Source organism: Typopeltis vanoorti, chromosome 22, assembly GCF_054136105.1.
Source record: "Typopeltis vanoorti isolate ZY-2024b chromosome 22, IOZ_Tvanoo_1.0, whole genome shotgun sequence".
In the NCBI taxonomy this organism is placed as follows: Eukaryota; Metazoa; Arthropoda; class Arachnida; order Uropygi; family Thelyphonidae; genus Typopeltis; species Typopeltis vanoorti.
This window is the reverse complement of record NC_143570.1, coordinates 17,094,778-17,118,119: the sequence shown is the minus strand read 5'-3', so window position 1 is coordinate 17,118,119 and position 23,342 is coordinate 17,094,778. Positions and strand designations below refer to the sequence as shown.

The following is a 23,342-nucleotide window of genomic DNA, read 5'->3' as shown; positions in this document are numbered from 1 at the left end:
GAGAGAAACCCCACTCAAGCACCGGAATAAGGAAAGAAGGACGGAAGACACATACAAGATAGGAAGAGACTAATGCGAGTCTACATATTCGTTTATTGTTTATGAATTAAGAAAGAATTCCCTATCGCACTGTTAAATTGTCTAGTTTAAAGAGATAGTATTTAGAGCAAATGTGTGTAATCGCAAATGAGTGAAGCATGAGCGCAGTTAACTTCCCTTGGAGAAAATGTTGAGCTGTTGAAATTTCTTTAATGAATTATAGGTGTACTTACGATTGAATTACACATGTAATATAGGAAGAGACCCATGTGAGTCTATACATTCATTTATTGTTTGTGAATAAAGAAAGAATTCCCTATCGAACTGCTAAATTGTCTAGTTTAAGGAGATAGTATTTAGAGTGTTAATATTTCTCGTAAACGTGTGTAATCGCAAAATGAGTGAAGCATGAGCACAATTAATTTCCCTTGGAGAAAAGATTGAGCTACTGAAATTTCTTTAATTGATTATATGTGTACTTATGATTGAATTTTGTGATAGAGTATGCTCCTGCTATCGTATCATTGGAAAGTCTGAAACACAATGAGGTGGATTGTGTAAATATAATTGCCTAGATTATGATTAAGTGTTTGATAGGAATGAGATTCTGAGAGATATATTTGTATACATGTATGTTGTATTTTGATTGATGCTAAATTAGGAATGTCAGGCGCAACTAACGAGTTCATGTTATAGGTATAACTTCCTGATATTTGTATTATAAAGTATGCTTGTTGAAGGTCCAACTAAGTAAGTGCGAGAGAATTTAATAGAAACTAAGTTGAGTGATTGAGAAAGACTAAGAATTACCTTTCACAAATGAATCTTGTGATTTCAAGTGATATGTATAATTATGTGATCAGAAATTATTGTTGATAAAAATAGTTGTCCGATTCAATCTTTTTACAATGCACTGATTCATTGTAAAAAGAACAAGAAAAAAAACACTATTTCAGACCTGATAGCGGAACCCCATCGATTAGCAGTGATTTATGAATAAATTTTGCCATGACTGCAAACCTTGGCCAAAATAGGATATAACTGATTAATTGATCTACTAGGGTAGAAAAACTTTCTTCTGCCTATAAGGGAATTTCAGAGGCACAGGCAAGAAAAGTCTCAGGCAAGAAAAATTTTATTTAAGGTAGAACAATAAAGAAGGGAAATAATAGAAAACGAATATTAAGTTAAAGAAACATATAAGATTATATATACAAGCAACAGTCCTCCCATATATTACATGATATTATTTGACATGAAATAAACAAATAAATTTCAAGATAAATTTTGGACATCCCTAACTTGAAAATAAAATTCCTATATAACAGTTTTGTTCAGTGACTGCAATTTTTACAAGAAAACAGTACAAAAATGTGTAATACATTATAGTAACTATTCATATTATTATAAAATATTTTATAATTGTGAAAATAACTCAGCAAGGAGGGTCATACTGATTATTTAGTATCTCAGCAGTTAAAAGGTTAAGCATATGTATCATGCTGAGTTTCTGTGCGATATGGTGAGTCGATTTGAAACTCAGCATAATACATATGCTTAAGAATAGAGTGACTAACATTATCTCAGAAGAAAAAAGATCTCCTTGATGAACTCACTCTCATATCTCAGACTCCCAACGGTTAGCCAAGAAATATAATCAAAAAGATTCTTCATAAAAACCCTCCACAACAGCAACCTTCTGTCACATAATATACATCGTCATCCCTAATGAAGTCTCAGTGTCAACAAAAATTGCCAAACTCCTTAAGTCTTTCAACGTCAGAGTTGCTCTCAAACCTGTCAAGACAATACACCATATTTTAAGATCACCAAAGGATATTAATGCCTTCTTCAAATACGCAGGTGTATACAACATTCCATGATCCTGTGGATTAAATTACACAGGGCAAACATCGAGAAGCCTGGAAATTCGAATAAAAGAACATGTAGGAGACGTGAACAACAACACAGAACAGATACTTCAGAATTAGCCCGTCACTTCTCGATCTCTAACCACACCATTGATTGGGATAAAAGCTCCATGCCCTATACAGAAGAGGGTTTTTGATGTAGAAACTTCAAAGAAGCCACTGCATTGTACTCCACTCTGGAGAAAATCTAAACAGAAATCAAGGAATGATTCTGAAAGACATCTGGAAAAGCCTAATAAATTTGCTCAGTTTACCAGAATTTCATTTTGCCAAAAACTATATAATGCGCTCAATAAACAATGACTAATACACCACATCCCATGCTTATGATGTTACACCCCATTTTAATTTATTTCACTGTCACTCCATTCTTCTTTTTTACTAGTAAACATTAGTTCCATGTACCGTTACGCATGTCCTGAAGAAGCCAGACAGTAATGCTGGTGAAACTTGTAGACAATTGTTATATATTTTACAAATATCTGGTCAACTAATAAAGCTGATATAAAATTTCAGTCCATGTTTTAGCAATTTGCTCATATTTTATAACAATGTTATGGCTGAGTTGGATAAAGGGAATGGATACACTATGATAATGTCGGATTTTTCTCAGGCATTTGATAGGATACCACATGAAAGGCTGTTACATAAACTGAGAATATGGGATTGGAATACAAACTCTTGACTTGGATCAGGAGATGGTTGACAGACAGATATCAAAAAAGTGGTATACAGTGGGTTGAATCTGCCAGATTGAAGGTGACCAGTGGTGTATCTGAGGGTTTAGTCCTTGGGTCATTATTCTATTCTATCTGTTCAATCTATACATTCATGACATTAGGCAGGGTCTAACATCAGATGTGCAACTGTTTGCCAATGATGGGAAGATAGGCAGGGCAATAAGGGATGGTACTGATATTCAGCACTTACAAAATGGTTTGAATAGGCTGGAAATTTGGACAAATGAAAATGGTTATCAGTTTCATGATGGTAAGTGTAAAATTATGCACTTCGGTGTGATGAGATTTCCAGCAGCATATTATATTAGCAGGGTTACTACAAGGAACTGAGGAGGCAAGGGATCTTGGCATATTGGTGGATAGGAATTTGAATTTCAAAGATCACATATAAAAGTTGCAAATACAACTCAGAGGGTAATTGCAATGTTGAAGCGAACCCTAACATCTAAGGATAAGGAAGTATTATTTATTTCATATCCAAACACAAGTGGTACAACATTATTTACAACAAAATTAGGATACATTACAAATGAGAACAGCTTAAATTTGGTAGGTGAATTACACAGGAACTAATAAGTAAAATATGAAGAAAAAGGAAACTATACATAAGTTATATATACAATAAATATGGTCAGATGTTCCTCCAGTATCATGCGTAATCAACTGCTCTTTCTGTGCAGGATATAAGGTCCTCTTTTGTTCAAGGTGATTGAAGAAGGGGACAAGAAAGAAGGTGTTCCATGGACTGGTTGTTCCATACGCACAATTATCTGGTCCAGTGAGGTAGCCCCATCTGATGAGGTTTTGTTTGCAGCATCCTGTCGTTCAAAGTCTGTTGAGGCTTTTCCAAGTATTCCAAGTCGGCACCATGTGGAAGATGTTCGGCTGTTGAAATACCAGTATTATTCTCCGGGTATAATGCAAGCCATTGTTGAAGTCTTGTCTCTGGAGGATTTTTAGATAGTTGTTTTGCCTCTTTATAAGGCTTTGATAAGACCACACCTAGATTATTGTACATAGATTTGGTCTCCCAGATTCCAAGAGGATAAAGAAGCTGTGGAAAGGGTGCAAAGAAGAGTTACAAAGATTATATCTGGATTATGGGATTTAAATTATGAGGTCAGATTGCGAGTATGTGGATTACAGACTCTGGAATCCTTAATTACAGGATTACTATCACTACTAATTATTATTATTAATAGTAGATGCATTATTATTACTGTTAGTAGTAGTAGTAATAATAATGGTTATTATCGTTTCCTCTCATTATCCTCTCTCATCAACATAATGGTTGGTGGGATAGCAATGCTAACATTACTAGGAAATAATTATAGAACAACATGGTTTCCTATTATCTTTCTTGTCCAGTAAGTGTTTCCTGTCTGTGAATATGTATGTTCATGAACTGCTTTGCCTGTTTCCCAAAGGAAAAAATCCTGCCATATCTCTATGAGGCCTGATAACTCGTCTTCAGTTGAAGAGAACTGATAATAGTTATTCGTGTCATAGAGGGGGGATTTGAACCAAACTCTTTCAACTAAAGGGTTTTGTTTATACCGAATGAACTATAGAGGCTCCATTATTATTACTATTAGTAGTAGTATGCTATTTCTGTATGCACCAATGAGATGAATTTTACTCAGATTTGGTATTTGAAATTTTTACAAAAATTAGTCGAAAATTTTTTGACATTTCGAAAAATTTGTCAAAATGTTCCAGTTTTTAGTTCAAGAATATATTTATATTCTTACCGTTGAACTAAATATATTACTATATTTAGTTCAACGGTAATTTAGAACTAAATATATTACTATATTTAGTTCAACAGTTATAAAGGAACAACATGTCAAAATTATATATTACAATAACTCTCTGACTTAGTGGAATTCGAAGAAGTCGTATGCAGGATTTAGTTTTAGCTCCAATTGAATCACTTTTATTATATAATTTTCATAAAGAAGTTTTGAAATAATATTAGTAATTCTGCACAGGCCAGATGCAACTTAACGAAATTTTATAGTTAAGATCTATATTAAAATTTATCAGTTTTCATTTCAATCTGACCATTGTTGTTGTGAAAAAATTAGGTAGAAATAAATTTTTGTTTAGAGATAAATCACTATGAACACAATGAAACAGCATATATACTTACAGAAAATTTGTTCAGATATACAACAAAAGAATTACTATGTCTCAATGACGACTTGCATATGCTGTCTGTATACTGAGTAACGTTAGGTACTTACCAAACATTTTTAAACAATAGTTCACAAGAAAATTACCTTTCCAATGAATTAAGAAAGAATTCATCAAAAAATTATTGATGAATTGTTTTTCAATCAATTGCATTTGCGGCGAATTGTTGTGCGATGAACTCTGATTCGACAAATTGTTTATTTGATAAATTTCCTTTTTGATGAAATACCATTAAATGAAATTATTGTTCAATGAATAATTTATTTGATGAATTGCCATTCAGTAGTAAACTCTCTTTCGATTAACTGTTTGTGTATGTTATTTGATTTGTTAAAAATATTTTTATTATTAATTATTTCTTACTAGATCCTTTGGTGGAATCATCAGTACAAACTAGTCTCACTGTCCCCTTTCCCATTCTGAAAACTGTGGGTTTTGAATTTTTTTTCTTGAACACCTAGAAGACAGAATTTTTGCTCTTGGCCTAAAACCAATAACTTGGCAATAATATGCAATGATGCATTCAAACTGCAATGATGACGTCTTTGCAGTTTGGAGTTGTACAGAACCAGAACTCTACTTGTCTCCACAAAAAATCAACATCCTGCATCCTCATATCACGTTCTCACACTAGAAAAAGAATCATTAAATGGTATTTCCTTTCTTGATGTACACATCCAGCATAAACAAGATGGATCCATTTCCACTTCTGACCGAAAACAAACTTTTACAGGTCGTTATACCCATAAAACATCAGCTTACCATCTATCACAAAAATATGGCATTGTAAAAGCTTTAGTATCTAGAGCACACAAGATTTGTATTTCTGAAGATTCTCTAAAATAAAAATTGGAAATTATCACAAAAACGCATTACTAAATGCATATAATCCAATAACAACCCAAAAAATAATTAACCACTCTCCTATAAATTAACTCAGATAAGAAGAACCCCATAGGACTCCTATACCATATATTAAAGACATCCTGAACGTTTGGCAAAAATTATGAAAAAATATTTCATAATTTTTGTTACCTATAAACCCATCAAGCAAATTAACCACTTGCTACCTTCTCTAAAAGACAAACTCTGACCAATGATGCTACCTAGCATATACTAAGTACCTTGTTCATGTAATTTGTCTTATTACAGACAAACAAGAAGATCTATATATAAACATATCCCTGAACATCAAGACCACATCAGTCTTATCAAACCTCACAAATCTGGCCTTGCACAACATGGAATCAAAAATGCTAACCACAGGATCCAATGGAAAACGGCTAAGCTACTACATAAATCCATATATGAACATTTATATAAAGAAAATGATGAAGCCTTACTTCATAGACCTAATCTTAAGCAGAACAACTGTCTCACTATTCCAAAAGTTTGGGAAATTATTCTCCTCAATTTTATTAAATAATTTATCTGTTAGATTTTAATTAATTTGATTTTATCCCAATAGTTTTAATCTATGAACACATGACTGTATACATAAAGATTCCAATTTAAGTATGTACGCTACTATTTTTTTGAATTCAATTCCTATTGTTGTTCAATAAGTGTACTGATGATGTCTTATGATATATATAAGATGAAATATTTACATAATAATTAAAAAGTTATTTACTGTGGCATATGTGTTATTCTATATATATTATTATTATTATTATTATTTGACATCTCCAGGGAGTCCAAGGACTCATCGAGGGAGGGTACATACTCTACAACTCTGTCTCTACCACTCATTCCACCAACTACAACTAACCACAACAACACTAACGCCATCTACCGTCCACCACCACCACTAGTATTTCTACAATCACAAACATCCATGCCCACGATGGGATTCGAATATATTTTTTTTTTTTTTCTGATAGCCCACGAAGACATTGCATTACCTAAAGATAATACTTTTCGGTCATTGTGACCCTTTTGACACCCACTGCGACAATTGATCTTTTGTTTTGATATCATAGCTGTAAATCATGTCTCATCCCTGATAATGATTTTTTAAAAAAAGTTTTCATCCTCATAAGCTAGACTGAAAAGCTCTTGGCTCGCATCAACCTGAATTTTTCTTTGATCGTCAGTCAAAAGGCAAGGCACAACTTTGGCTGAAATGTGATGCATGCTTAAATTTTGTGTAAGAATCTCATGATAGATAGCTTTTGAAATGTTTACTTCTTCAGCTACCTCACAAACAGTTAAATGGCAGTTAGAATGGATGACTTCATGAACTTATGCAACATTTTCAGCAATATTTGATGTTGGTGACTGTCCTGAACAGGGACCATTGTTGAGTGAAGTTCAGCCATCTTTGAAATGTTTCCGCCACTTGTATATCTGAGTCCAGCCTAAAGCCTCATTTCAAAATGATCTTTTCAGCATTTCAAATATCTCCGTGAAAGATTTTCCCAATTTGATGCAAAACTTCACACAAATTCATTGATCATGAAAATCACTCATTTTAAACACAACAAAAAATTGCCAAACACATGTTGACACAAACAGACGTAATACAATAGCTATGCAAAACATCACAGCACCGTTTTTGCTAGGTTTCCCAATACTGCTGCTGCCAGATTGCAGCATATAAAGCACACAGCTGGTAATGCTTGTTGGTACAATAATCCAAAAGTTGGGAAATTTCCTGGACAAACCTTTTTTTTTTTTTTGCAAAATACTTGTTTCTGAAACATTTGGGTGTGCTTGAATACAGCTCATTCTAATGCTGTAATAATATCTTTAAAAATATATTAATTTAAAGCTCAAATTGAATGGTTACTTAAATATCACAGTAAACATTTACTATATAATTCCAAACACATAAGAAATAAAAAAACAAACTGTAAGTGAAAGAATACCTTCTCTAATAGCTGCCAAAAGATCACTTCTTGCATCACTCTGTGCCATTGGAGGCAATTTTGACTTTGAATCCGTGCTCTCGCTAACTTTGCTAACACTTGATGTTGTACTAGCTGATTCTGATGAAACAGATACAACCTCTGGACCTTGATTCTCAGTAGTATCCCCATTTACTAAAGATTCACTAGGAAGTTCTGTTGGTGGCATAGGAGGTGGTGGAGGTGGTAAAGGGGTACCATTCACTGGAGGTGGTAAAGGAGTTCCATTTACTGGGGGTGGTGGAAGTGGGGAAGGAGGAATTGGTTCTTCTTTGGGTACAGTTTCTTTGGGTGTAGGAGGTGGAGGCGGTAAATCTAGACCATCAGGTGTAGGTTGAACCTCTTCTGGCGTTGGCTCTCTACTCTCAGCTTTAGGAATGTGATTTACTATGTGAGGAGTGTGGGTAGGAGTACTATGCTTTGATTCTTGTTGAACAATATGAGATGGTGTATGGGGTGCAGAACCATTCTGATATTGGACAATTCTTTGGGCTGAATAACTGCTTGGCATTTGAGTTCCATTCACTGCAGCACCATCAGGAGGAGGTGGTGGTGGTGGTAAGTTGTCCCTTGAATTAGCAGGTGGCCGATATCTTCCAGCACCACTAGATGGAGTTCCGCCCCCAGATACAGTTGGAGTAGAAGATCCACTTGAACCTGACGAACTTGATATAGGTGGTGCAGGGGGAGGCTGTGTTGGCCTCATAGTATTTACACGATAAACATGCCTGTTCGGAGTTCCTGATGTGGGAGTACTTTGTGTGTCTGGAGATTCAGATGCATATGGTGGTGGTGAGTAGTGATGCTGAGGAGAGAGTGGATGCTCTGAATATGCTGGAGGGGGAGGAGGATAATGATGTTTTGGACTTTCTACATATAATGCTTGCTGACCAACACCATATGATGGGTGTAATTCTAAGCTATTTGGTCTTACAGGATGTCCATCTGACTGTGGATGACCACCAGGTCTAGTAACTACTGATGAACCAAACTGCACGTGACAATAGTTTGAAGATTTGTCTAAAAATTCCTGTGTATTCACTACCTGGCGGTACCTTTCCCTTGAACTATGTGGCTGCCGAACTTTTTTATGCCTCTTTCCTTCAGGCTTTGGTCGATGGTGAGGCTAAAATAAAATTAAATTAGTATAAACAAATATACAACTATAAGTTTATGAAGTAAAACAAGTATAAATACTGCTGATTATGTAATGAAAAAATTTCTCTTCAAAGTAAAATATTCAAGTTAGAAATAAAACAGGACTACAGAAGCTTTTAGACATGCAAAATTTTCATTCACTGTATGTTCAACATTGAAAAGAATGTTGCATGTATAGTAAATGAAAAGACTGAAAAAAGGGTGCCATCTTGCTGGTGTATGTTCAATGCAAATATTTTATAACTATGTGAAGAATTCCAAATAATGCTAATGACATATGAAGTAGCTTCAGAACTATCTTATATGTGGATCTCACGTTATTATACAAGATCTTGATTTTGAACATATGTTAGAAATGCTAAGCTGTTTACTACCTGATAATTTGCAGCTTTATTTAAATTTAATAAAATAGCCAAATAATGCCTTACATTTTAATTGTACTTATGCATAACCAGTAGATGCATGCAAGAATACACAATTAAAGAATATCTGTGTAATAAGGCCAATTACACAGAATAATTTCAAGTTTCAAAAATAATTGGTTTAACTAAGTTTCTGTGATGCAAATTTCAGATCTTTATTGCATTCTATAATCAATGTTTGCATTGACTGGTTCCTGATCAAGGAGATGGTTACAGGAAAATTCATCGAAAAGCGAATTCATCGAAAGACAATTCGTCGAAAATGCAATTCATCGAAAAACAATTCGCCGAAAATATTAAATTTTTGATAATGTTATGGTAAAAGTAATCCATTTAAAACAAAAACTGAACCATGCAGACAGCTTCTTATACCACGACTTATACTAATTCCGCCAAGTCAGAGAGTTTTTGTAATCCAGTACATAATTTGGACACATTATTTCTTTGTCGCCCCGAATATAGCTGAACTGAAAACTGGAACGGTTCGACATTTTCTTGTAAAAGTTTCAAATAGCGAATCTGAGTAAAATTCATCCCATAATAATTGCTGTATTGAAGTCGCATATTACTACCAGCAACAATAATAATAATGAAGCCCGCATAGTTCAGTCGGAAAAAACGAAGCTGTTTAGTTAGAAAGACCTGGGTAGTTGGATCCCATTTACACATAATTTTTATCAGTCCTGTTCTGCTAAAGGCAAGTTAGCAGGCATAATATAGATACGGCTGGGCTTTTTTTCCAGAAACAGGCAAATCAGTCCCATGAACAGACATGAAACAGTTATCGGACAAGAAAGACTATAAGAACCATATTGTTCTATAATTTTTCCCTGTGAAAGTAGCATTGTAATCTCCTTATTCACACTTCATGTTTTGTTCTAAATGGATCAATTTTCTCATAACATTTTCGAAAATTTTAAATTTTCGGTGAACTGTTTTTTCGATGAACTCTCCGGATACCCAAAGAGATATCCCATCCCCCCCCCCCGTCTCTGATTATGTATAGTATGCTATTAGAAAATGGCACTGGTTGATATCAAAACAATATGAAATGAAAACAGTATATGACAATGAAACCAATGTTGCTAACCTACAGAAATTTTAAAAGGAGCTTGTGATGGGTACCAGGTGGACAAAAGAGAATCAATTGTGCAGATGAACCAGTTCATCTGCACAATTGATCATTTATTTAGTACCTTTGGATTATGTTTATAGGTTAAGTTGTAGGCAATAAAATCTCAGGTTAAGCAATGAATAATCTTTATTAAATGTAGCATAAAATTAAATTCGTGTATGAAGTAAATATAATTAATGTAACTAATGCATTATTATATTTAATTATGTATAACAAAAAAAAGCATTAAATCTATGAAGGCTGGGTGCATTTTAACCACCTTAAAAAGACCTTCTTCTGAAAAATGTTTTCATTATTACATTAATTAGAAATGAATGGTAACAAGATATATATTTCTTCTTCTTCATGTAGCTTCCTCAGTGAGAGGGTACAGCACCATGTCCTTCCAGTTCTCTCTGTTGGTGGCATTCCTTTTTGTTTCTCATAGGCATGTGATCCTGTCCATGATCTTATATCTTCAAGCCATGTCCTTTGTTTTTTGCTTCTTGATCCTTTTCTCATAATTTTTCCTTCTAAAACTGTTAATATCCTCTGTCCTGCTGAACCTCTCAGTACATGTCCTGCCAATCTCATCTTTCTCTGGATCATTTCCTGTAATAAAGATCATAAAGATCTCTGTGTTCTCATTCTCTGTAGGACATCTGTATTTCTCACATGTTCTGTCCATGGGATTTTCAGAGATCTCCTATAGCACCACATTTCAAAGACCATTATCTGTTGCCTTACTCTCTTTTTGAATATCCAGGTCTCACTTCCATATGTGAAGATTGGCCACACTAATGTTCTTATCATTCTTTTCTTTGTCTCAATACTCACGGAACTTCTGAGCAGATCTTTATTTTTCCAGAATGCATCTTTAGCTATGGCTGTTCTTATTTATATTTCTTTATCTTGCTTTCCATCTGCAGTAAAGTAGGTGCCTAAATATTTGTATTCTGTTGTATGTTCAATTTTCATATTGTTTATGAATATTTCTGGCTCAGATCTGCTTTCTTTTGAGATTTTCATAAATTTGGTTTTTTTTTCCATTAATATCTAATCCAAATTTTTTACCTTCTTCAATTAGTAGCTGCAGTAATAATATATATTTAAAAAAAATGAAAACTCTTGCAATACAGGAACCTCTTCTTTATTCAACTCCATAGGACCTCCAGAGTGGGCAACTGATCAAAATATTTGGAGTTACTTATAATTAAGCACCACAATTATCAATGTATCACAAAAACCTTCAACTATTTACTAGAGAGAAAATATCTATTCCTCTACAAAGATGCATACTAACATTTGTCCTGGGAAAAATATAATTTTTACATTGAGCTACTCTAGTCTGGCACACAACTTAAAAAAGATAATTCTAAATGACCATTTTTTTCTTCATATAGTAGTAATATTTCAATTAAAAAAGATCATCAACCTAATTTTTAATATTTAATAACTGAAGCTTCAAATGACTTACTTAAAGACTAAATAAGTAATAAAAATGCTGATTATTGAGCCAGCCTGGTTGGCCAAGTGGTTACATACCCACTTTCCAACCAGTGAGTTGTGGGTTCGTTTCAATTGTTTCGTCTCTAGAGCAGAGTTTCTGGACTATGTAAAAAAAATAAATTAAAAATACAAACAAATATATATTATTATTATTACGTGACACCTCTAGGGAGTCCAAAGATTCATTGAGGGAGGGCATCTACTCTACAACTATACCTCCACCACTGAATCCACCAAGTACAGTGAACTGCAATTACCATCATCATCATATATACATGAAACCACCATCATATGTATGAAAAAGGGGAAAAAAAAAATCCTTAGCCCACCTACAGTACAAATACATCATAGGTTTACTAATAACCTTTTGTGGGTGAGAACCACATAAAAATATAAACATATCTTATTTAAAAGTAAACTTTTTTTTATGTTGGATAGCACACATAAGACAATACTGTAGATTGTATATGTAAACATTAAAATTAACATTAAAATATCTTAAATATATTAATATATAAATATATGTTAAAAAATATTAAAATATTTTTAGCCCTTTTTAATTATTTATCCCCAAGTTTCTATGCTAAAGTCAACAAAATATTTATATTTGATGACTTTGATAATTCTTTTCAGCATTTAGAAGGATTTACAAGATATTCTGCAATAAAGATAAATGTAATTTCTCAAAACAGCATAATATTATAGTATAAGTCAATGATGCAGCAGTATACTGCAAGTTTTGAATATAAAGTTTCTACTGCTATATATTTCCACTCAAATAAGATTAAATTGTTACACAAAAGCTTTTTGAAAAAGTTCCTATTCATACAGAACTAAATCAGTGAAAAGTGGCTAAAATAAACACTATTTACATGCATAATGAATACTTATTAATTGGGTGAGTAGAAACTCAGAGTTATAAGCTATCAGTTGTTCATATGACGGTGGAATGTGCCTCAAGGTTCAATGAACAGAAAGAGTTGAATGTGGCATCTGAAAGTGACCTTTAAAAGGAGGTAAAAAACTAGGTCTGGATGGCAATTTATAACGAAACAAAGTAGTGAATTTTTTGAATATGTATTTCTTTTTTTATTTAATTCTATTTGATGTTATATTCTCTCTCTCGAGCATTTTTCTTCTTTGTGTGATGAAAATTTTAATTCATGCAATTTTTATTATGTCATTTTGGCATTAATGTCAAATTTCTTAATTGGGAGGAAAAAGGTCAAACAATAGCAGAACAGCTGTAAAGATAAACCTAAAGAAAGAAAAAGTTATGTTTAATTGCTATAAAAACAGCAATAACAAAAATCAATGATGATGAAATTTAATGAACGAACCACTACATCTACTTATGAATCATCTATGGATGATTCAAAGGACAAACTGACACTTCTGGATGACAACAGCAATATTTAAAAACCAATCACCACTAGGCTTAAAATTAAAGTTTTTATATATAGGTATATCTGTATATAAATATATGGCTGTGAGGCATGTATGTAAAGGAAAAAACTAACAACAACAACAACAGAGTTTAGTATGCTAAGTATGCTAAGATTTATGCTCAGCAGTGCAAGATTATATTGGAAAATACTTGGATAAGAAACCAACTAAAATTTTTGACATGAACAGAAAAAAGTGAAACATCTGAAGTGGCAAAAGGTTTTACATAATACTTGAAGACAAGGTGAACAGTGGGCAAAAGTAATAGTAATGAATACCATTCAAAGAAAAATAACCATAATGCTGACCACATTTGTGCTGGATTGATCAAATCGTCAGATTTGTAGGAGGTGCTTTTCCATGGGGAAGAAATGCCACTAACAGTCTTGGAGTCATCTAGGAAAGCACTTTATGTAGCATTACATAGACAATGACTGATGATGATAAATGATGTCATTTTATTTATTTTTAGTTACTGGAATGTCTCTATTAGTAGTCTAAAAATATGAAAGGAAATCGTCTATATGGAATAAAAGTTGAGAAATTAACCACCTTTAAGCTAATGCAGTTTTGAAAGGGGTGCTTCTTTTTTTTTCTTACACCAGAAGAAAAGTTTCTTCTGGTGTAAGAAAAAAGCTTTTCTATTAGAGTGTGTTAGATCTCACACAATATTCTATATGCTGATATGAATAAGACATCTAGTCTCTTAATTATACTAAGTAAAATCCAAGGAAATGCTGAAGAAATTACACAAGAAATTTTATTTCAAGTGATTCTACCCAAGAACATCAAGCATTTTGCAATTAACTCTGTTATGACTAAGTCCCCCACCCCCCAAAAATGGTCTCTTTTGCTGTCAAACATCTTTTTCTTATATCCATTGATTTTGAATCTTTTGTTTTGTAATTAAAACATAACCCAAGGATTAAGCAATTAACTTTTAATAATTTGAATGCATGTCATCTGTGTGAGCATACACACATTATAGATATTGTCTCTGGTATTCCATAGTCAAATATAAAGTATTTATTAAGAAAATGAAAGCACGATGACAGAATATGGAATTAGATCTGCCACAATCTTCTTGTTACACCAATTTCATGTAAGCCTCACAAGAAAGAAAAAAAAAAAATTAAAGCAAGACCCAGAAATAATGTATATTTACTTTTCATTAGTGCTTTTCCTCATTTCTAATTCTCTAGTTTTCTTTACAGGCTAGGTAGAAAATCAATAGCTGCAGTATTTCTGTTGCAAGCAACTCAGCTTATATGTTTGCTATATATTGGAAAATGTTTTAAATTTGTTCTGAAATGATTTTGAAGAAACATCTCAAATGACAGTAAATTTAAAAGTATGTTAAATCAGAGTTGTCCAAAACACTGCAAAAGATAGAAATGGCACTAAGTACTAACCAGCAATTTTTTGAAACCACAGAAAAAAATAAATAAACATATGGAAAAGGTTCAGATCAAATAGAAATAAGTTATACATGAATTCTGGATAAAGAATTACTGGATAATAAAATTTTACTGTATTATCTAGTGATTTCTAGGAGTTATTATTAACACCACATTACCATGGAGTCAAAAGACTCATCATCAGAGGCACGTTACATGCATGCACGCACACACAAGTCCATCAAATCATGCATTAAACTCATTCAGTGTACACTGCTTGGAAAGAAATTAACAGACACCATAATGTAAGGAATAAACAGCCTTTCACTCACAGAGAAAATGGTTTTCGCTGTGAGTGAAGATGCAATAGACCTATCTGGCAGGCAGTAGTAGAAGCAATGCTGGACAAAAGTTGTGGCCAACTGCTCTGACCAGAGACCAAAATGAGTGACTGGCATTTGGGCATGATGTTTCCTGCTTCTGGCTCTTGTGAAATCAGTTTTTGATGCAATGATGATTTTCTTGTAGCTATTTCAGGATTTGGTGTAAGCATTCAGAGAAAGTGGAGTTTTTGATGATAGTCAGTTGCAATATGCTTGGTTCTTTGTTTGTACAGCCCTGGCACATCTTCTGGAGAACCAGGGCTTACTTAGGGAATGGGAATTTAATGTGGGATGGAGAATATGTGCTTCCATTTTAGAAAGGATTACTTCAGTGATGCATTCAGTGCATAAGCTTGGCTGAAAGGCCAAAAGCAATAATCCAACCATGAGAATGAGACATAGAAATCTCAGAAGTCATCTCACTTGGCATTCTTATAATGCCAGATGACTCTTGATTGAGAATGGCTGTGTGGATGTTGCTTGGTGGGGGAAGGGATAAGCATGAGGGTTGTCTGAATTACCCAAGAACACTGTTGAAGATGGAGCAGAGACTACATATATTTGTAAAGTGGATCTGGAAGTCTTTGGGGGGATTTGTTGCTGACTAAGTCGATCATACACATTCCCTATGCAATATATGTACTTTGGTTTTCAAGTTGACTATTAATACTGCTCAATTTATGCACTTGAACTCCTCTTTTGTAGTCAATGTATAATGTTTCATCACTGCTTTGTGATTTTTCTTCCAGTTGTTTGCAAAGCTATCAGTCTTTTTTTGTGCTGGATAAAGTCTGATGCACTCTTTGCGTCACAGGTTACTTTCACCAGTTGCAGAAAAGCTGTCCCATTACTTTTTTTTTTTTGTTCATGGATCAGAAGCCATGACATCTGGTGATTTTGTTGCAATCAAAATCAGATTTTTCCATCAGTTTGCCGAAGTCCAGCGTATCGTCACTTTTGGTGCGGAAGTTGAGGCACGTGTTTTATGACAAATATCCCAAAAAAATGTTTACCAAAGAATAAAGATCTGCATTAAATATTTCTTCAGAAAAGAGCAGGAACAGATGAAAGAACAGTAGAAATGGTGCAGAGGATATATCAGGGATCTAGGTCTGTTATAAAGATACTTAACAAACTTGCAAAGAAATTTACTACTAAAAAAGGATTGGGGAGGGTGACTCAAGCAGGGATGTGGTATATCACAATGTTGTTTAAGATCTACTTGAATGCAGCCTTGGAAGATTGGAACAGACAATGCCATGGAATGGGTATACCCATAGGAAACTAAAGGTTAGATTCTCTTCTTTTTTGCTGATGATCAGGTGATTCTCACACAGGACAAGTAGGATGTGAATACCAGACGAGAAAATTATTGGATAGGTATAAACGTTGGGGCCTGAAAGTTAATCTCTTAAAAACCAAGTACCTAGTAACTAGAGGTGATAGTATAACAACAGATGTTATACAACAGATCTTGTATTGGAGGTGGGAAGTATAAACTCAATGGATGCTTTCAAACATCTTGGCTCTATAATGGATAAATCTAGCCAGTGTGAAGTGGACATAGCATTTTGAACAGGGAAGGCACAAACAACTATTAGAACTATGAATGATATTTTATGGAGAAAACTAAAAAGATGCTGTACCATGTGATTATAGAGTATAATGACCTATGAATATGTAAGTGTTCGACACTCACTAACAGAAAGAGGAGGTAAGTAGAAGTTGGGGAAATGGATTACTTCAGACAAATACGAAAGCTACCCAATATGGACTGTCTGAGAAATGCATATGTGCGAACAGAGATGAAATTTGAACAGCTTGTTATTGGAGAGGATAGAGGCACATGCTTTGAAATGATATGGTCATGTCCAGAGAATGACAAGAACAATGGCCATTAAAATTATGAACTGATCACCCCATGGAAGGAGAAAAAGAGGAAGACTACATGGAAAGAGACCATTGTGAGAATGATGGAGGAAAGAGGCTTATGAGATGAGGACTGAAGGAACTGTACACAGTGGAATTTGAAAATCAGGTTGCTACAGACAAGTGTAGAAGCCTGAAAGAAGAAGAGAACACAATAAAACCAGATGACATACTGGATATGAGTTCTGATATCGTTATTTCTTTGCCTTCACTTAATTTTCTTCACACTTACAGGATACCAATAGATTGACTTTTACATTTTATGGAGGGTGGTTCTAACATCAGCAGATACTGAGAGAAAATTGTGACTCCAACAAAATATAAATAAAGTGAAAAAAGCAAAGTATAGAAATAAAAGGAAATAAATTTAAAGTAGAACTATTACAAGAAGACAGTATAAAAACACTTTTTCAAAACAGACTAAAACAGCAATTTAAAAAAAGTCACCTGTAATGAGGAAGATACAGATTCTTATTTGAAATAAACATTAAACAGTGGTATGAAGTACTAGGGCACCAACAAACTGGAAAATGCAAAAAGGGACATTTTGGTGTGCTGAAAAAATATAAACACTCTGAGAAACCAAAAAACAGCATTTACTAAACATTTACAAGATAGGATTAAAAGAGCTAAATATGAAAAGTAAAAAGAATAAGAAATGAAATAAACAACAAAATAAGGCTTATAAAAGCAAAAATATTTGGAAAGTCTAAACAACTAGAACAGAAATAAGCACAGACAATGATCCAAAATCAAAGAAAGGAAATATGTGAATTCATAAATATACCAATCTTCAAAAAGAGAACGATGGTAAAATCATTTTACTAAATTATTATGATTAAAAGACTGCCGGAGATGCATCAAGGTAAGCTACATATCACCTGCACCAGTTGTCATACTTTTTCTTGAATTCATTCAACACTACCTGCACTCACCACCTCCGAAGGCAATCCATTCCAATTACACACTACGAAGAAAAAAATCTAGCTCTTGCCTCTTTAATCTCAACTTCCATGAATGCCCTCTTTCCACCCTCCATAAAATGTAAAAGTCAATCTATTGGTATCCTGTAAGTGTGAAGAAAATTAAATGAAGGAAAAGAAATAAAGATACCAGAAATATTACAGCCAGCAAACAGAAGAAACTAAAAAAAAATTTTAACAGACTCAATCATCTCAAAATTGATGGCCACAGATGTGAAAGTTCTGAAACAGAGCAGGAGAGTGAACAGGTGACATCAATGGTGGTATCATATTAAAAATTGGGATATTAGGAAAGACTTGGCGGAATTCATAATAAAATATGGAACTAAAGTAACTACTGGAAAATCCAAAAACTACCATGGAAGAAACTTATTGAGACTACCCTAAGAATACTACAAAAATTATCAAAGAATGAGAATCAAGATTAAATTATAATGATGAACGACAAGGATTTCCATAAGGCATGTACTGATGCCATATCTGTTGTAAAGCAAATAGTAAAAAAAAGCAAAATAGAATACAATCCAATATTTATTTGTTTCACTGACCTAGAGAAAACTTTTTTTATGTCCAAAAAGCACTAGCATCAAGAATAATACACCACTGCAAATTATAGAAATTATCACTCACTCACACGCACACAAATAATAATAATGTATAGTACCATCATTTTGGATCAGAGACTAGAGGCCAAAGATGTAAGAATTCTGAAAAAGAGTAGGAGACAGTAAAGAGATGACATCAATGGCAATATCATATTGAAAATTAGGATATTAGGAAAGACCTGATGTTGTTAATATTCAGGAATGTGTTACCAGAGCTAACCTTGGGTGGTATATGATCATTAAACAGAATGGAACACGAAAAGTTAGCAAAACAAGTGTTTGCCAAAATGGCAGGGAAAAGACCAAGGTGTAGGTTGATTGATAGGATAAGATGTGCCTTAGAAGATCAGAAATAAGATCTGATAATATTAGAATCTCGAAAGATAACAGATTAATTTTGAGATATGCATATATGCAGAAAATCCCTCATAAAGAAAGTAATCAGGCAGGGCAATTCTTTAAGTGCATCTCTATTTAACATAATTATGGAAGAAATAATGGAATTTAAGAAACAGCATTTAATTTTCATCCAGCTTCATTCTGTACATGACTGGTGGAAAGTGGAGGAATAGTAGGCCAGCTGGGTGGACAACATCCATGAAAGTATCGATAAAAAAAAGGCATAACACAAAATCAGAGTATATACATAGAGTCTGTGAGAGAAGGATCATCTGTTAGCAACTTGTCCTCTTTGTATAAAATCAAGAATTCTTTGGGAGGTTCTTAACCTTAAAACAGTGTTAAACTTTGGACCTTAAACCTAGTTATGGAAGATCTCAAAGTTTAAATCATTTAAGCACTATAAGGTTTCTCAAATGAAGAAAAGGAATAGGGAATATTGTTAACAACAAACCTATGAATGGGATTTGAAGTTAAAGTTGAGAGAGAATCACCAATGTACAGGAGAACGAGCATGATTCAAAATATAAAATTCTAGAATACTCCAGCTGATTTAAAAAAAAAAAAAAACTGATGGGAGAAAGCCAACCACCTGACATGCAATGAATAATTAGAGAGGAAATTTGCAATCCAACCACAAGGGAGAGGAGGAGGGAGACCATAAAATGATAGTTTGGAAAGGCACATGTATGACAGACTCAATGAAATGCTTTTAAAATATGAGTGGACTTAGGGTGGAGTTTTGCACCTGGTCATAGGAAGAGCTATCATTTAACCTCCAACTGGGGGGGGGGGGGAGTGACCATGTAGTCTTGACTTGGGGGATTGTGTATATAATATATGTAGTAGGTGATTATGACCTTGAAGCTGTACCACAGCATAAATCCCTGAAAGGGAAGGAAGTTCATCTATGGGAGATAGTTAATGGACATCTAGAAGATGCGATATGAACTTGTATACCTAATAACTAAGGAGGGTAAATCAAGGTTAAAGTTACATGGATGGCCAGTTTCATTACACATGAGCTGGAAAAAAAAATTGTTGTGGAGGGTATATAAGGAGAAAGTTGACCAGCCAACTCATGAATGCTCATGAACATTACAAGCGTCAGGCAAGAAAGGTTACAAGCATAGTAAGGAAGACAAAATCAGATTACAAGAAGAAACTAGCCAAAGGAAATATCAAAGAGTTCTTTCGTTATATGGCAAGTAAGATGAAGAATGACTATGGAAGAATAACTTTGATGAGTGCTGATGGTGATGAGATAACAGGAGCAGAAAAAATAGCTGAGTTACTGAGTGCCAACTTTGCAAGGGTATATCATCCAAGTGAAGTTAATGTTATAACATATGTGACAGAGATTGATATGGGAACAGAGGTAGATGAATTGGAGGTTCTTAGGATATTGCAGAATCTCAACGTAAATCAGCCGTGGGGTTAGACAGGATATCAGCGCACATTTTCTGAGAATGTGGAAGATAACTGGATGCCTTTGACTAGGCTCTTTAAGTCTCAGTTCTGGTAGAGTTCCAAGGGATTGGAAACAGGGCAAAATAATTCCTGTGCATAAAGGAGGTTCTAAGATTGCAGTAGCAAATTACAGACCGATCAGTATCTCAGGAATGGTGGTAAAAGTACTAGAAAAATTGGTCAAAGAGAGAATTCAAGAATGGATGAATATGATACTCTATGAGGGGCAACATGACCTTGTGAAGGGCAGTCATGTCTTAGTAATTTACTAACTTTTTATAATAAAGTAACAGCAGAGTTAGATAAAGGAAATGGCTACACAATGATTCTGCTGGATTTTGCAAAGGCATCTGATAGAATATCACATGTAACTCTGTTATGCAAATTAGAACAAATGAGGATGGATTATGACACTGGTTATGTGGATAAGAGAGTAGCCGCTGGACAGATATCAAAAAGTGGTATATGGAGGGACAAAATCGAGGTGAAAACATGTGACTAGTAGTGTGCCGCAAGGTTTGGTGTTAGGACCATTTCTGTTTAATTTGTACATAAATGATATAGGAAATAATCTTAAAGGAAATATTCAGTTGAGTACTGATAATGCAAAATTAGGTATAGTAATAGTTAATCAATGTGATGTGGAGAGCCTGCAGGATGATTTAAATAGGATGTCAGTATGGGCAAGAGATAATGGGTATCAGTTTAATGTGAAGAAATGTAAAGTTATGTATTTTGGGAAATATAGATAACCACATAAATGGAACTGTGCTCCAGGAAATAGAAAAAAGCTAGAGATTTAAGAGTGGTGGTAGACAAATAGCTGAAGTTCAGAGGGCATATTGCTAAAGCAGCTCATAAGATTACTTGGCTACTGAAGAAGTCTGTTGTGAGTGCTTTGTCTGTTAATGAGTTTAAGGAGGAGTATGACATTGTGTGGATAGTTTGGATCTCCCACGATGAGTCTTTGGATTCCATATAGATGCCTGTACAATAATAACAATATCAAAAGTAGGTTTCTTCAAATCTATCCATTCCTGAGTCCAAAAGTGGACATGTGAGCAAAGATCTGCTGTAGAATGAGAATGGCAAATTCCTATTGGTGAAATCACTAATTAAATGATGAGTCTATTCAGTGAAAAAGCTCGTTGTTGATGAAACTGAATAAAAATCAAAAAGTAGTATTACCTGCAGGAAATGATGACTCTGAAGGTAATTACTTAAATAGGTATACAGAGGTTTTCACATGGAAATATCAATAGAGAAATCAAAAACTATGGTAACTGCAAATGAAAACCAACATCACCAATTTTCAGGATACTAAGGCACCACTAGATGATTATATTGGTGTTATTAATTTACAATCGACAATTTTCCTCCAAATTAGGAAAATTATCAACAATCTTATATTGTTAAATCTAATATTTTAGTCTTCTAGGGCACTTCTGACTAAATCAATTCACCTAAACAACCTTGGTCTTCCTGCCAGCTCAGCATTAAACACCTGTTTTGCTAAATGCTAATCTATCTTCTCCCATTCTGTTTAAATGACCATACAACATTAGATTAACTCTGCTCACATACTCTTGAATGCTAACAATGTCAAGTTACTTCCTAATATCTTCATTTTTAATATGATTCTGATGTCATCTGTTCATTGCCCTAATTTTTCTCAGAACTAAATGGAAAAATATTGGAACAAGTAATGAAATTTAAATACCGGGTAATAGCTGACAGTGAGCTATATATTTTATTGTATATTTATATAAATATAGTCGTTAGCCTCTATATACACAAGTAGCTCAGTCATGAAGAGACTTCATGTGCAAAACTTTGTATGCTTATCTTGGATAATGGATTAAATAAGAATATAATTTCTTGGCATTTTTAATTCTAATCACAGGAGATTGAGAGATAGTCTGGGATATATTCTGATATAGCCTTTTGAAAATATTAACTTAAATTTTGCTTATGGCTACAAAATTAAACTTCCTTTGATACATATAAATCTTGTTTTAAATAATTTTTAATGGAGATTTTTATGTAACCATCTTAGGACAAGAGGCCATCAGGCTAAATATATATAGAAAGGTAACTCTATAAACAGAATTCACTTTAATTAATGAAACATGTACAAAAATAATATGAACAGTTTTCATATCAAAAATTAATTGGCTGCATTCAAACATGATGCACTGGTAAGATATGAACAGTTAAAAAAAAGGCAGGCCTTCCCAAGGAGGTATACAAGCTCATCCAGAGCAGGCTTTTACAATCATCCATGCCCACAACCTGTCGGTCAGAGAGTTACTATGGCGTCAACTATATATACTCGACTAACTAGGCAGGTAAATTTTGATTTATTATTTTGATTATTTTTATGCTTTTCAGTAAATTCTTTCTATTGGTGGGAGGTATACTTATTGGAATGGGGGGGGGGGATGTCTCATCTCTACTGATAGTATTCAAATGGAATCCTCAATGTTTTTTCACATTACATGTAATTTATGTGACTTTTTTCACTGAAGTTTAAAGCCAAGGATCAAATTAAAAGACTCATGGGAAATGCAGAAAACATACATAAGAAATAAAAGTTAATGTTTTATGATATCATTGGTAATGATATCTTCCAAATGGTGCAAGACATCAAAATATTCAGGAGATTATTGAAAAAGCTACCATAAAAGAAAACAAAAATGATAAAGATGATAT

General features: G+C 33.8%; 1 protein-coding gene across 3 annotated transcripts in view; it reads right to left on the bottom strand.

Annotated features, from left to right (window-relative positions):
• The window catches only part of LOC150094188 (uncharacterized), a 189,383-nt gene that overhangs the window by 49,240 nt on the left and 116,801 nt on the right, over window positions 1-23,342 (bottom strand). For all 3 annotated transcript variants that reach the window (XM_090411733.1, XM_090411732.1, XM_090411734.1), the window contains one exon: window positions 7,777-8,941. In XM_090411733.1, the coding sequence (XP_090267859.1) occupies window positions 7,777-8,941 (1,165 nt within the window). The remainder of the gene's footprint in view (window positions 1-7,776; window positions 8,942-23,342) is intronic.